General features: G+C 54.9%; 1 protein-coding gene across 4 annotated transcripts in view; it reads left to right on the plus strand.

Moving 5' to 3' along the window:
- TMEM241 (transmembrane protein 241) overlaps positions 1-12718 on the plus strand; it is a 51511-nt gene that overhangs the window by 20490 nt on the left and 18303 nt on the right. For all 4 annotated transcript variants that reach the window (XM_070421283.1, XM_070421282.1, XM_070421285.1 and 1 more), the window contains 6 exons: positions 1394-1419; positions 3970-4021; positions 5542-5590; positions 6303-6348; positions 9962-9997; positions 11797-11831. In XM_070421283.1, the coding sequence (XP_070277384.1) occupies positions 1394-1419; positions 3970-4021; positions 5542-5590; positions 6303-6348; positions 9962-9997; positions 11797-11831 (244 nt within the window). The remainder of the gene's footprint in view (positions 1-1393; positions 1420-3969; positions 4022-5541; positions 5591-6302; positions 6349-9961; positions 9998-11796; positions 11832-12718) is intronic.

The raw sequence follows: 12718 nt of genomic DNA on the forward strand, positions 1-12718 counted from the left end.
TGAGCATGTTACTCATAGGAGCGTCGGGGCCTCCCTCCTGTCTCTATCCCTCTGTCCCTACACGTCCGTCAGTCCTTGAGATGTTGGTTATATTTAGCTCCGAATCTCTTAGGGACACATTTTCCCCGTCATGGGGACGATTATCCAGTTGTTCGGAGCAGGTCACCTGTGCCTGGGTCACCCTTTCTGTACTGGAGGGCTAGGTGTCGCCACCAGGGGGCAGTGGAGGCACGGTTAGCCTGTGCCCTGTCCCCTGTGCCCTGCTGAGGCAGGACCCACAGAGATGAGCGAGGAAGTCTGTGCATTGAAACAATGGGGGCTGGACTGTGTAGTGATGGGGAGACTTAGGGTCTCCTCATAGCAAACCAGGCGTCCTCTCGTCGGTGCTCTCTTTTAATCAGTGTGGTCGTACTTCACCCTTAATCTGGAGTCAGAAAATCATAGTTAGACCCGGCCAGCATGGCTCAGTGGTTGAGCGTCAACCTATGAAACAGGAGATCAGGGCACATGCCCAGGTTGCAGGCTCAACCCCCAGTGTGGGGCGTGCAGGAGGCAGCTGATCAATGGTTCTCCCTCATCATTGATGTTTCTATCTCTCTTCCCCTCTCTCTTCCTCTCTGAAATCAATAAAAATAAAATTTTTAAAAAGTATAGTTTGTTCTCAGCCAGCAAAATAACCCTCTGAAATGCTCAGGATTGACCTGTTCTCCTACTTGACCGTTTCCCCTGCAAGTATAGAGCAGTCTGTGCTCCTCCCTGCTAGACTTTCTCCCTGAGTGCAAAGACTCATCCCCCTAAGCCCACCACAAACAGGAGGTGACCAAGGGAGCGTCCGCATTAGAATTTCTTCATTTCCCCGAGCTTTGAGGGCCAAGTTGAGATTCCTGCTCTTATTTTTCCTTCTCGGTCAGGGTGGAGTCCAATGTCCCTTCTTTTTTTCTGTTTCTTAATTTACACATCATGCCAGAGAATTTATAGCACCGCTGAGAGTCAGAGCTGGATTAATGGAAGGAAAATTAAAGAGACGGCTGGACCGGGAGTCGGACACATGCGTCAATCCTTTATCACAGCTACATCGGCCTCTCCCTCCCTCCCGTGGTGCATGGGGCAGGGGAGGCTTGGCCGGTGTCTTGCTCTCTCACAGGGGACGTATTTGGACAGGGCTGGGGGTGGAGGGAGGACCGGGTGGCGGGGATGGGAAGACTGCACCCACAGGGCGCTCTGCCGAGGCGACAGCCTGGGCGCTGAGTCATCCTTCCTCTGTCCCAGCAGCGAGGCCTCAGCAACACTCAGTGCAGCTGCTGCTCGGCCCCCAATGAACTTGGTCTTAACGTTTTCTTTTAAGGAAGAGGGTTTTTAAAGACTAATTATAAATCTCTTTATTTTCATGCAGAAAACGCCTCCTGCCAAGATCTGTAGGTAAGTTTAAAACACACACACACACACACACACAAACCTCTAAAATACAAGATTTAACCTGATTTTTAACTTCGATGATAAAACTGTTGAAGATTCATACTTGAGAGTTGACAGAGGAATTTGTTATAAATACTCATATATCCCTGTTTTGAGTCTTACTCTAAAACTTACTTCCTCTTTTTCTGGAATATTTTATTCCTAAGGCAAAAACAACCACTGCTCGATTTCAGTCGTCGATGCCCAAAACCTCACAGAGTTGTGCAATCCCAATGGAGAGTGAAAATGGAAAACATGGAATGACTTAAAAATTTAAAAATAGTGTTCACAGTTTATTGGGTTGAAAACATTCCCAGTGGAGAGAGCACTGGCTTGCGAGTCAGGGATCTGCATTGTGATCCTGGGAGACGGCCAGGTGACAGTGGGCAGGTGTCTTCGCCACCCCCTCCTCCGTGCCTCAGTGTCCCCGGCAGGAGCTCAGGCAGGCGTGCGCTGGTTCTGACCCGGACGCCTGGTGCGCTTCCTGTCCCCCTGCAGGAGCTCTGTGCCGGGGCGAGAAACCCAGCCAGAGGCTTGTTGTTCCAGCATTTCTGGGCTTCCATTCAGTCTCTGTTTTCCCTTTATTACAGGCTGCTACTTGGAAAAAAGAAAAGAAACATCAGGACTCATCCCCTTGTTTAAGAGATTAGCAGGTGCTGCCCTAGCGGGCGTGGTTCAGTGGGTAGAGCGTCTGCCTGCAGACTGAAGGGTCCTGGGCTCGATTCTGGTCAAGGGCACATGCCAGGGTTGCAGGCTTGGTCCCCAGTGGGTGACATGCAGGAGGCAGCTGATCAATGATTCTCTCTCATCATTGATGTTTCTATCTCTCTTTTCCTCTCCTTTCCTCTCTGAAATCATTTAAAAATATTTTTTTAAAAAAAAGAGATTAGCAGGTGCTAAATAGGCATGAAAGCCCACCAATACTGAGGCAGGTAGGCATTGCCCAGGGCCGCGGTTGGTGGGAAACCAGGGCTGTCTCACCTCCCCTCAGCCTGGGGGGTCGTCAGCTTGTGGGGACCCTCATGCTCATGGCCTGAGGATGAGGAAGGGTCCTGCGTTCTGTAGAGCCTTCATCCGAAGGTAGACCCCAAACTCATTAGGAGCCTCTCTCCTCCCACCTGAAAACCTTCCCATTCCTGGGCAGCCCAGCAAACCCTCCGACAGCTTCACTCCACCCAACCTGATGCCTCTGAGCCCGGAGCAGTCTGTGCCTTGGAGTCCTCCGGGTGTGTGTGTGTGTGTGTGTGTGTGCTGGGGGGCTGGAGAGGGGAGCCTTTCTGAGCCTCAGGATGTCCCATGTTGTCCTGACCTTCCAGGTCGTGTTGCCCCCACTCTGAGGGTCCCTCCATACCAGCCCCTGGGCCTTAGGCCCAGGGCCGGGGATCGATGCTGCAACTGAGGTATGTGCCCTTGACCGGAATCGAACCTTTCAGTCCTGTGGCCAATGCTCTGACCACTGAGAAAACTAGGGCAATAGTTTTCAACCTGTATCTCCACCCAGGGCCTCCACTCCAGCAGATCTCAGGCACCGTAGCATCTCATCTGTAAATATCTGAGTATGGATAAGAGACTTTCCTCATAAAACCTTTTATTTAGGAAAGAGGTTTAAACCTACAGAAAAGTTGCAAGACCGTTACAATGAACTCGCTCGCATATACCTTTTGCTTAGATTCACCCATCGAGAAAATACATATATACATACATATCACATAAATAAGAATGTGCATATACAATTATTCTCTAATTTTTTTCTGAGCCCTTTGAGAATAAGTTGCAGAGACCTCGTCCTTACCCCTGAATACTTTAACGTGTATCTCCTAAAAATAACACTCCTGTGTAAACTGCAATTAAACTTAGAAAATACGTATCTTGCACAATCCTGTTCTCTAATGTGGAGTCCATGTCCACACTTGGCCGTCTATCCCAATGTTGTCTTTCATGGTAATCTCTCCCTGAGATGTTGTGTCTGCATGCTCTTCATTCTGGACGGTTCCTCTGCCTTCGCAGTGTGTGTGTGTGTGTGTGTGTGTGTGTGTGTGTGTCTGTGTGTGTGAAGTTTTTTTCTGTTAAATTTTTTGGGTGACTTTGGCCAACATGAACATGTGGGTTTCAGTGTGGGTTTCTGTTGACAAGATCTCTATATGCACCTTGTGCCCAGCACCCTAAGCCAGATCTCCTGTCCCACATGTTATTAGCCTCGCATTTTTGAAGAGGGGAAGCCCAGTTTTGTGGATTGTCCCTAAATTTGAGTTTGTCCCAAGTGTTTGCTTACGATTCAGCTTTGATTTTGCAAATATCCTGCCAATGCCCGTCTTTGGGGAGACGGCTGGTGGTCGGTGGGGCACACAGTTGAAAACTGCAGAAGTCATGGGCTTTCTGAGAGTGGACAGGGGCCGGGCTCGGTCTTGCGGGACCGTGGCCTCCACCGAGCTCCGTCCGTGTATCTCAGCCCCATGCTCTCGAGGATTCACGGATGCTGAACCCTGATGCTGCTTGTCTTCCTTCTCTCCACAGTGCCCTCCTGCTCCTGGCCGCTGCGGGGAGCCTCCCCTTCAATGACACCCAGGTAAGCTCAGTCAACGTGTTTTCCCTCCCCAGTTCTTTTACCATGAAGCCTGCTCATGGGAGCAGAATTCCCCAGTCCTCCCTTTTGGGGTCAGAATGAGCCTGGCCTGCACGCAGGCATTGAGTGCTTTCAGGCCGGGTACCTGCTGGCCAGGCCAACGCGTTCCCTCGGGGCCCCAGCTTCTCCCCGAGGCTGCTCAGTGGGGCCACCAAGCTCTGGCCTCTGGGTGCTGCGGTGGGTGCTGTGGTGGGCGCCGTCTGCCTCCGTAGGTTCTCGGAGAGCCTGCAGCCAGCGCCCGAGTTGCCCGAGCCTCGCACATTGGGGCCCAGCGGACTTCTCTCCCCAGGCCTCTTCGCCTGCCCCCCTGTTTTTCTGTCTGAGGCTGAGACCCAGCCATACTCCAGGAGTCCTCTCGCTGCTGGGACTTTCTTTGCTCCCAGCACTTACCAAGGCTCCAGGAAGTGTCAGGCCCCGAGCCAGACTCTGGGCACAAAGACGTGTCCTCGTTCAGACAGAAGGCGGGGTCTCGTCAGAGCAAAGGAGAGGAGGGCAGACGATGGAGAGGATTGACAGAGCGGCCAGGGCTCTGCCGGGCGGGTGGGACGTGTGAGCACCTGAGAGACCTGAGGACACGGGACGGGAAGCTAACGGTTCCGGGGCCTGCTGTGTGCCGGGCTGGGGCCGATGCTCCCTGTGCCCCACTTAAACCCTCAAGCCCACAGGGATCACTGTGTCTCCATGTCGTAGCCAAAGACGAAGGCGGCCCATGTGGTCACCAGCGGACGATTGAATGGGATTTTAGAGTTTAACCCAGATCTTTCCGATGCTGGAGCCAGGCCTTGCTTTCTGGACCTAATCATGAAGAGGGAGGAGGATTAGCCAGGAGCAAGCAGGGGTGGGCCCGCCCTGGGGTGCCCTAAGCATGCTGGGACTCAACTCCATTGAGCACCTACTACGCATGTGGGTGCTTCTAGGCTGGTCACTGGCTCCTAGAATTTACGTTCAAGTGCAGGTGGCGACAGAGACAGGAATTAGTAAAACTGGGGGATGAGAAGCTCTGTGGAGACAGGAGGGGAGGGGAGGAGGGCTGAGCCGGGGGAGCATTGAGGCCGGGGAGAGCGAGTTCCCTTTCTCTGTAGAGGGGCCATGGATGCGCTGGAGGGAGCAAGGGCTTGTCACGATGCCGGGTGCCCTGAGTTTGAAGACCACCCTGAAGTGTCCCAGGAGCACTGCCGAGGGATTTGAGGCCATAGGTGGTGACATCATCAGGTGGCCTTCTAGATGCCGGTGTGGGGGTGGTGGTGGTGGAGGGGGGAGTGGGAGAGGGCTGGGGGCAGGGAGCATGTTGGGAGGAGTGGCAGGCACCTGGTGAGACCCTGACTCCAGGCCCCACAGTCCCGTCTGGGCCCCTGGCTGGTGCCCGTGCCTGGCACTGTGCGCTGACATTTAGGGTATCTGATTGCCAGACTGGCCTGTTCATGGGAACCTGTAGCCATATTTCTTCAAATCCTGTCTTACAGTTCGATCCAGATGGGTACTTCTGGGCTGTAATTCACTTACTCAGTGTAGGTAAGTCTTAAAAGAACTCTTACTATGACAATTAAGGCTTATTATTTAGATCTTACTGTGAATCTACTTTTTAGTGACTTTGGACAACAGGAAGATTAAATATAGTGTCGAGGTTAAAATAAATGGACATTCTCTGGTTTGATTGTCCTGTTTGGGAGGTTTCCTCAAACTGTATTTCCAATACAGTCTCTCTTCAGGGACAAACATGAACAAACTCATCACGGCTCAGCTCTGCTGGCTCAGGCCCTCCATGGGGGGCTGGTCGGTCTTCCCTAAACACGGTGGGAAGAGACCCAGAAGTTTGTGCCAAAGACACCCCATCAATATACAAAAAGTAACTGGGTGAAATAGAAGGGCCACCTGACTGTGTTCAAGTCACACGTTCAGTGCTCTTGGCTGTGGTCCTGGGGGCACCATGCCCCGAGGTACCCACTGTCAGACATCCCAGTGTTTCTCCTGCCCATCACTCAACAGCTTCCTGTTAACCACACCATGACCACCAGCCTCCCCCAGCACCTCTGTGCCGAAGGCATCACCACCAGATTATCCGCTTCCACCTCAAACCCTCCCGGAGTGCGGCTGCCCTGTGGGCGTGGGGGACCCTCCTGGGGAGAGGGCCTCCGTCTCCCTGTGGGTTTGCTGCTTCCCTGGCGGTGCAGGCAGCCCCTTCCCCAGAATGTCCTGTGCCAGTAACACGTTGCTTCCTTTTCAGGGGCCTATAAGATTGTTCAGAAGTCCCTGAAACCCAGTGCGTTGAGGTAAGCGTTCAGAGTGGTGCGTTGTGGTTTGGTTAAGGAGCAGGGTGAGACCCAGGCGCCAGGGCTGCTCCTGGTCCGCAGACTCTGCCAGTCGGGTGCAGTGGGCAGCAGTCTCGACAAGAGCCCTCCCTTTGTCTCTGAGCCGCTCCAGACAGGTGCCCAGGGCCTCCCACGGGCCAGCGTTAGCGACGGGCAGAGAGGGAACGTCTGTCCGCCTCCTTCAGGGGTTACTAGTTCTTCCTCGGCTCAGGGCTGTTTTTCCTAATTCCCAGCCCTCCCCAGCCTGACATGGGTTAGACCCCGAGTCCCCGTCAGTGGCTCTGTGCTGGGGAGAGTGAGGCCCTCACTGTGGGCAGTGGGCGAATGTGAAGGAAGGGAACCCAGGCCGGGGCTGGGCTGGCCGGTGAGGTCGGAACCCCAACCAGCCATCTGGCTCTGGGTCCTAGGCCCTCCTAAGGCCAAGAGGGAAAAGGTGCGGAGGGAGTGGCTCCTGGGAGCAGGTTACACCTGAGAACGTGTGACTCGGGGTCCGATAGCACCCGTTGTTCTTTTAATAAAGTGTTTTTTGCTGCAAAAAGCCAGTCAAGTTGCCAGATAAAATATAGGGTACTCAGTTAAATTTGAATTTCAGATAAGCAGCGAGTAATTTTTTTTTAGTGTAAGTATGTACCGTATAATAATTAGAGCATGTTATAATGAAACATTGTTCTTTATTTGAAATTCTGGTTTCTTTGGGTGTCCTATATTTTTAGTTGTCAAATATAGTAACCCTAGGAGCTGGACCCCTGATCTGAGCTAGTTGACACTCCTTTAAAGTGGCTGATGAACCCATCTCTCTCTCTCTCTCTCTCTCTCTCTCTCTCTCTCTCTATATATATATATATATATATATACACTAGAAGTCTGGTGCATGAAAATTCATGCACTGGAGGGGAGGGGGGTCCCTCAGCCCAGCCTGCCCCCTCTCACAGTCCGGGAGCCCTCAGGGGCAGCAGGCGACCTGGTGATCAGGGGAAGGCGACGCCCCATCACACCTCTGCTGCTGCCACTGTGGGCAGCGCAAGCCTCGGCTGGCCCTGGTTACCTGACCCTCAGATGGCCCTGGGTGTCTGGGGGGCTGAGGGGACTGGGGGACTCTGGAGGCAGGCGCACAGAGCGGCCAGGCCTGGCCTTGCCCCATGCCTGCTGCCCCAGCGGGACTGAGAGGACTGGGCTCCACCATCTCTGAGGGTGTGCCAGTCAATTAGCATATTTCCTCATTGGCTGTGGGCGCTGCCATCTTTGAGGGAGTGACAGTCAATTAGCATATTCCATCCTTATTGGCTGTGGGTGAGGCCATCTCTGATGGTGTGACAGTCAATTAGCATAATCTCTCTTTATTGGCTGTGGACGCTGCCATCTTTGCAATGGTGTGAGGGTCAATTAGCATATTCACTTTTTATTAGGGTATTAAAAGCATAATATGCTAATTAGACCGGACAGCCAAACGACCTTCCGGACGTCATTTTGGACATCCTTCCAAACGAAGTCGCCATGGTGGGGGCCGAGGCAGAGGTAGTTGGTCAATGAGGCAGGCAGGCAAGCGGTTAGGGGCGATCAGGCAGGAAGGCGAGTGGTTAGCGGTGATCAGGCAGGCAGGCGAGTGGTTAGGGGTGATCAAGCAGGCAGGCAGAGTGGTTAGGAGCGATCAGGCAGGCAGGCAGGTGAGTAGTTAGGACCCAGCGGTCCTGAATTGTGAGAGGGATGTCTGACTGCCGGTTTAGGCCTGATCCCTGTGGGATCAGCAGTTGGACATCCCCCAAGGGGTCCTGGATTGTGAGAGGGTGTAGGCCTGGCTGAGGGACCCCCCCCCTTGCACAAATTTTGTGCACCGGGCCTCTAGTCTTACCTAATAATAGACAAACATGGTAATTGACCATACCTTCGCTACGCCTCACATTGGCTAATCAGCGAGATATGCAAATTAACTGCCAACAAAGATGGCGGCCGGCAGCCACTCAGCTGAAACGAGCAGGAGGCTTGCTTGCTCCAGTGATGGAGGAAGCCAAGGTTCCTTGCCTGCCACAGCCGGCTCTAAGCTACACTCAAAGCAACAAAGTTTCAATTATAGAAGGTAAATAAACCCCAGAAAAAAAAAAGAAAAAAAGGAGAGGCTGGGAGCTTCTGTCGCTGGGGAGGGTTGGCCAGCCTGAAAACGGCCCTCAGCCCCTCACCCAGACTGGCCAGGCACCCCAGTGGGGACCCCCACCCTGAAGAGGGTGTGACCAGCTGCAAACAGTCATCAGCCCCTCACCCAGACTGGCCAGGCACCCCAGTGGGGACCCCCCCCACCCTAAAGGTGGTGTGGCCAGCCTGAAAACAACCATCAGCCCCTCACCCAGGCTGGCCAGGCACCCTAGTGGCACCCCAGTGGGGACCCCCACCCTGAAGGGCAAACCAGCCAGCCCCCACCCATGCACCAGGCCTCTATCCTATATAATAAAAAGGTAATATGCAAACTGACCCTAACAGCAGAAAGACTGGGAATGACTGGTCACTATGACACACACTGACCACCAGGGGGCAGACGCTCAATGCAGGAGCTGCCCCCTGGTGGTCAGTGCGCTCCCACAGGGGGAGCTCTGCTCAGCCACAAGCCAGGCTGATGGCTGCCAGCACAGCGGTGGTGGTGGGAGCCTCTCCTGCCTCCTCAGCAGCGCTAAGGATGTCCAACAGCAGTTTAGGCCTGCTCCCCGCTGGCAAGTGGACATCCCCCGAGGGCTCCCGGGCTGCCAGAGGGATGTCTGATTGCCAGCCTAGGCCCAATCCCTCAGGGGAGCGGGCCTAAGCCAGCAGGTGGTCATTCCCCGAGGGGTCCCAGACTGTGAGAGGGCACAGGCCGGGCTGAGGGACCCCCCCACCCCCCGAGTGCACAAATTTTTGTGCACCGGGCCTCTAGTATATATATAAAAGCCTAAATGACTGTTACAATAGAACGACCGGTCGCTATTATGGGCACCGACCACCAGGGGGCAGGCGCTCAATTCAGGAGCTGCCCCCGGCCGGCAGGCCCCTATCACCCGATTAGGGCTGGGTCCTGGGCTGGGCTGGGGAAACAGGAGTGGGTGGCGGCAGACGCAGCCCTTTTCCCAGAGGGGCTGAGGGCCGGCTCCCTCCTTGGGGCCGGTGGCCAACCTCCCAGGCTCCTCCCCGCTGCCGGCAGGCCCCAACCACCTGATCAGGGTCAGGCCCCGGGCTGGGACGGGGAACCGGGGTGGGTGGCGGCAGACGAGGGCAGCGAGGGGAGGAGGAAGAGGGGAAGCAGGGAGGTGGGAAACCTGATCAGCCCTGATCGCCAACCAGGCCTAGGAACCCCCACCCGTGCATGGATTTCATGCACCGGGCCTCCAGTGAGAAATAATCAGCCAAGTGAGTGTGTGTGACCAGACTAGGACATGTGTTTTTTAAATGAGCAGGATTTAGTTTTGACTATGAAGTACTCTTCAGACCATTTATTGATAATTTATAAATGTAGTAACATGCATGGATATAATTTATTAACACAGGGTAGTGACTACTTTGTATATGTAAAACACTTCTATTATTTTATGTCTTGTCTTTTTTTATTCCTTAGTGACATCGACCAGCAGTACCTAAACTATATATTCAGGTAAAATATAATTTACATTTTCAAAGAGTAACTCATATATTTCTAGCTTATTTCCCAATAATGTGACTTGGGAGTTCTGAGCCAACATGCCCCCACGGAGGTGAGCTAAGTGTCTGTGAGGGACCAGTCAGGACACCAACCGGCAGCCCTGCCTAGACCAGGTGGGAGGGAACCTGGACCAGGTGGGAGGGCCTCTGTCCTGCCTACAATTCAGAGGCTCAGTCTCTCCCGGGAGTGTGGAGTCTGTAAGGCTAAGGGGACAATTTCCCTAGAGCCCACAGCCTCCCTCTAGCCTGGGCCCTGGACTTTCCTCCCCGAGTGGTCCTGACCTTGATCCCAGGGCCTCCCTGGTCTGTCTTCCCAACTCACTCCCAGACCCAGCGGTGCCCGAGAGAAGGCTGTCGGTGGAAGGTGGTGGGTGGACTTGCAGGCTGAGGTGTCCACATGCAGTATGTGAGGTCCTCGGGGTGCAGGACGCAGCCTAAGGTGGAAGGGGCAACGGAGCCAGGAGCCAGAGCCAGGGCCAGGTCTCCCCATGGTGCCACCTCCATCAGGGAACTCCTGGGACTCCGAGATTCTAACTTTTAATCTGGCCCAGGTTGTTTGGAGGCTATAATCTCTGTTTATACCCCCTCCTTGTTTTGCAGATGAAATTGTGTGAGTGTGCACATGTGTGTTTGTGTGCATGCGTGTCTCTGTGTGTGCATGCACATGTATGTGTGTGCGTGCATGCACGTGCATGTGTGTGCACGCTTGTCTCTCTGTGTGCATGTGCATGTGTGTGTGTGTGTGCATGTGCATGTGTATGGTGTGTGTCCGTGTGAAAGGGGTGTGCACAGCTGTTCTCTCTGGGGTGTGACTTGTGAAACAAACAATGGATTGGAGCTCAGCCTGTGGAGATGATCGTTTCTCCTATTTCTCCATTGCATTTCCCATGAGTGTAGGAGTGTCTTCTCTCTTGTTTGCTATGTCCCCAGATTAGAGCAGCACCTGGCACTTCCTAGGCACTCAGTAACGATTGCTGAGTGAATGGATTTAAAAGGTCTGCTGGTATCTGGCCTGATTGGTTTTGGGTAAAAAGTCTTATTTCTGACCTCTGACTGGACCCGCTGCCTGGGTGGCTGGAATGGAGAAGGACAGTACAGAGGTGGGCTCAGGCCCGGGAGGCGCTGTCCACGGGCCAGGAGGCGGGAGAAGCTCCCAGAGAGGAAGGTGGGAGGGTGCCAGGAAGAATACAGCGTCAGCACAGAACACGCTTCCTCCTCCTCTTCCTCCTTTGGCATCGATTGCAAACCAGTCGAGGTAGTTTTCAGGCACGTGGTGGATGGGATGGGTCATTTTGTGGCTGGCTTCTTGGACATTGAACTTCCCTGCCATGCAGTTAATTTTGTGGCAAAAATAGACTGAGCTCACGGTCCACAGCCACGGGTTAGCGCGCAGCCGGCTGGAATTCAGGGGCTGCTTCACGTGGCAGACACGGCTCTCTGTGGCGGAGGCGGGTGTGGACAGTTAGCGGCACGGCTGGCCCTCGGTGGTGGGGCGTGGACGCTCAGTCCCCGGGCAGGCTCAACCCCGGGCCCAGCCTGCAGCACTTCAGGTGGGAGGGAACCTGGACCAGGAGGGAGGCCCCCTGTCCTGCCTACAGTTCAGAGGCCTCACTGTCACCGAGGAGCTGGACTCAGGGAGGGAGCCCGTCCGTGAGGTCGCCTGCCCGGTCCACTGCTTCCGAGTGGAAGGGGTGGAGGGTGGAAGGCGTGCTGTGCCCCATGCGAGCTCCTTCCCTCGTGTCTCCTTTTCAGCGTGGCGCTCCTGGCAGCCGCAGCGCACCCCACAGGTAAGCTCACCCTGCGTGTGTGTGCCGTACGGTGTCTGTTCAGTGCAGGGCCTGACCCACCGTGTCCCTGAGGACGTGTTGGCGGGAATGGGGCTGCCTTCCAGGGGGTCACGCCCAGGGTTAGAAATGGCCTGGAACCTTCCGGAGTCATCGCCCACACACTCACTCTCACCCCTCCTTTAGTTAAACACACACATGTGATAAATGGAACAAAACAATCCACTTGATAAAACACACACAGCCCCCAGAGGGAATTCAGAACGTTTCTTCCAATCTAGACGGTAACCATTGGAAATTGTTTGGGTCTGGAAGGGCCGCAGGCCTTGGTCTTGTGTCCTGAAGTTCCTGATGAACGAGTGCCGTGACGAGGAACTGCTGTCTGTGCGGCCCATACAGCTCCTGTGCTACTAATACTCGGCACACCCGGCCACCCTCCACCCGCCTCCACCACCCCCACACCCCCTCCATCCCCCTTCCACCCCACACCCCCTCCATCTCCCCAACCTCCCACACCCCCTCCATCCCCCTCCATTCCCCCAACCTCCCACACCCCCTCCACCCCCAAGCCCCCCACACCCCCTACAACCTCCCACACCCCCTCCATCCCCCTCCACCCCACACCCCCTCCATTCCCCCAACCTCCCACACCCCCTCCATCCCCCTCCACCCCACACCCCCTCCATTCCCCCAACCTCCCACACCCCCTCCATCCCCCTCCACCCCACACCCCCTCCATTCCCCCAACCTCCCACCCCCTCCATTCCCCCAACCTCCCACCCCCCTCCATCCCCCTCCACCCCACACCCCTCCATTCCCCCAACCTCCCACCCCCCTTCACCCCCAACCCCCACACCTCCTCCACCCCAGTCCCCCTCCAGCCCCCCAAC

This window comes from Myotis yumanensis, unplaced genomic scaffold, assembly GCF_028538775.1.
Source record: "Myotis yumanensis isolate MYYU_CA2020_CCGP unplaced genomic scaffold, mMyoYum1.0.hap1 SCAF_7, whole genome shotgun sequence".
Classification (NCBI taxonomy): Eukaryota; Metazoa; Chordata; class Mammalia; order Chiroptera; family Vespertilionidae; genus Myotis; species Myotis yumanensis.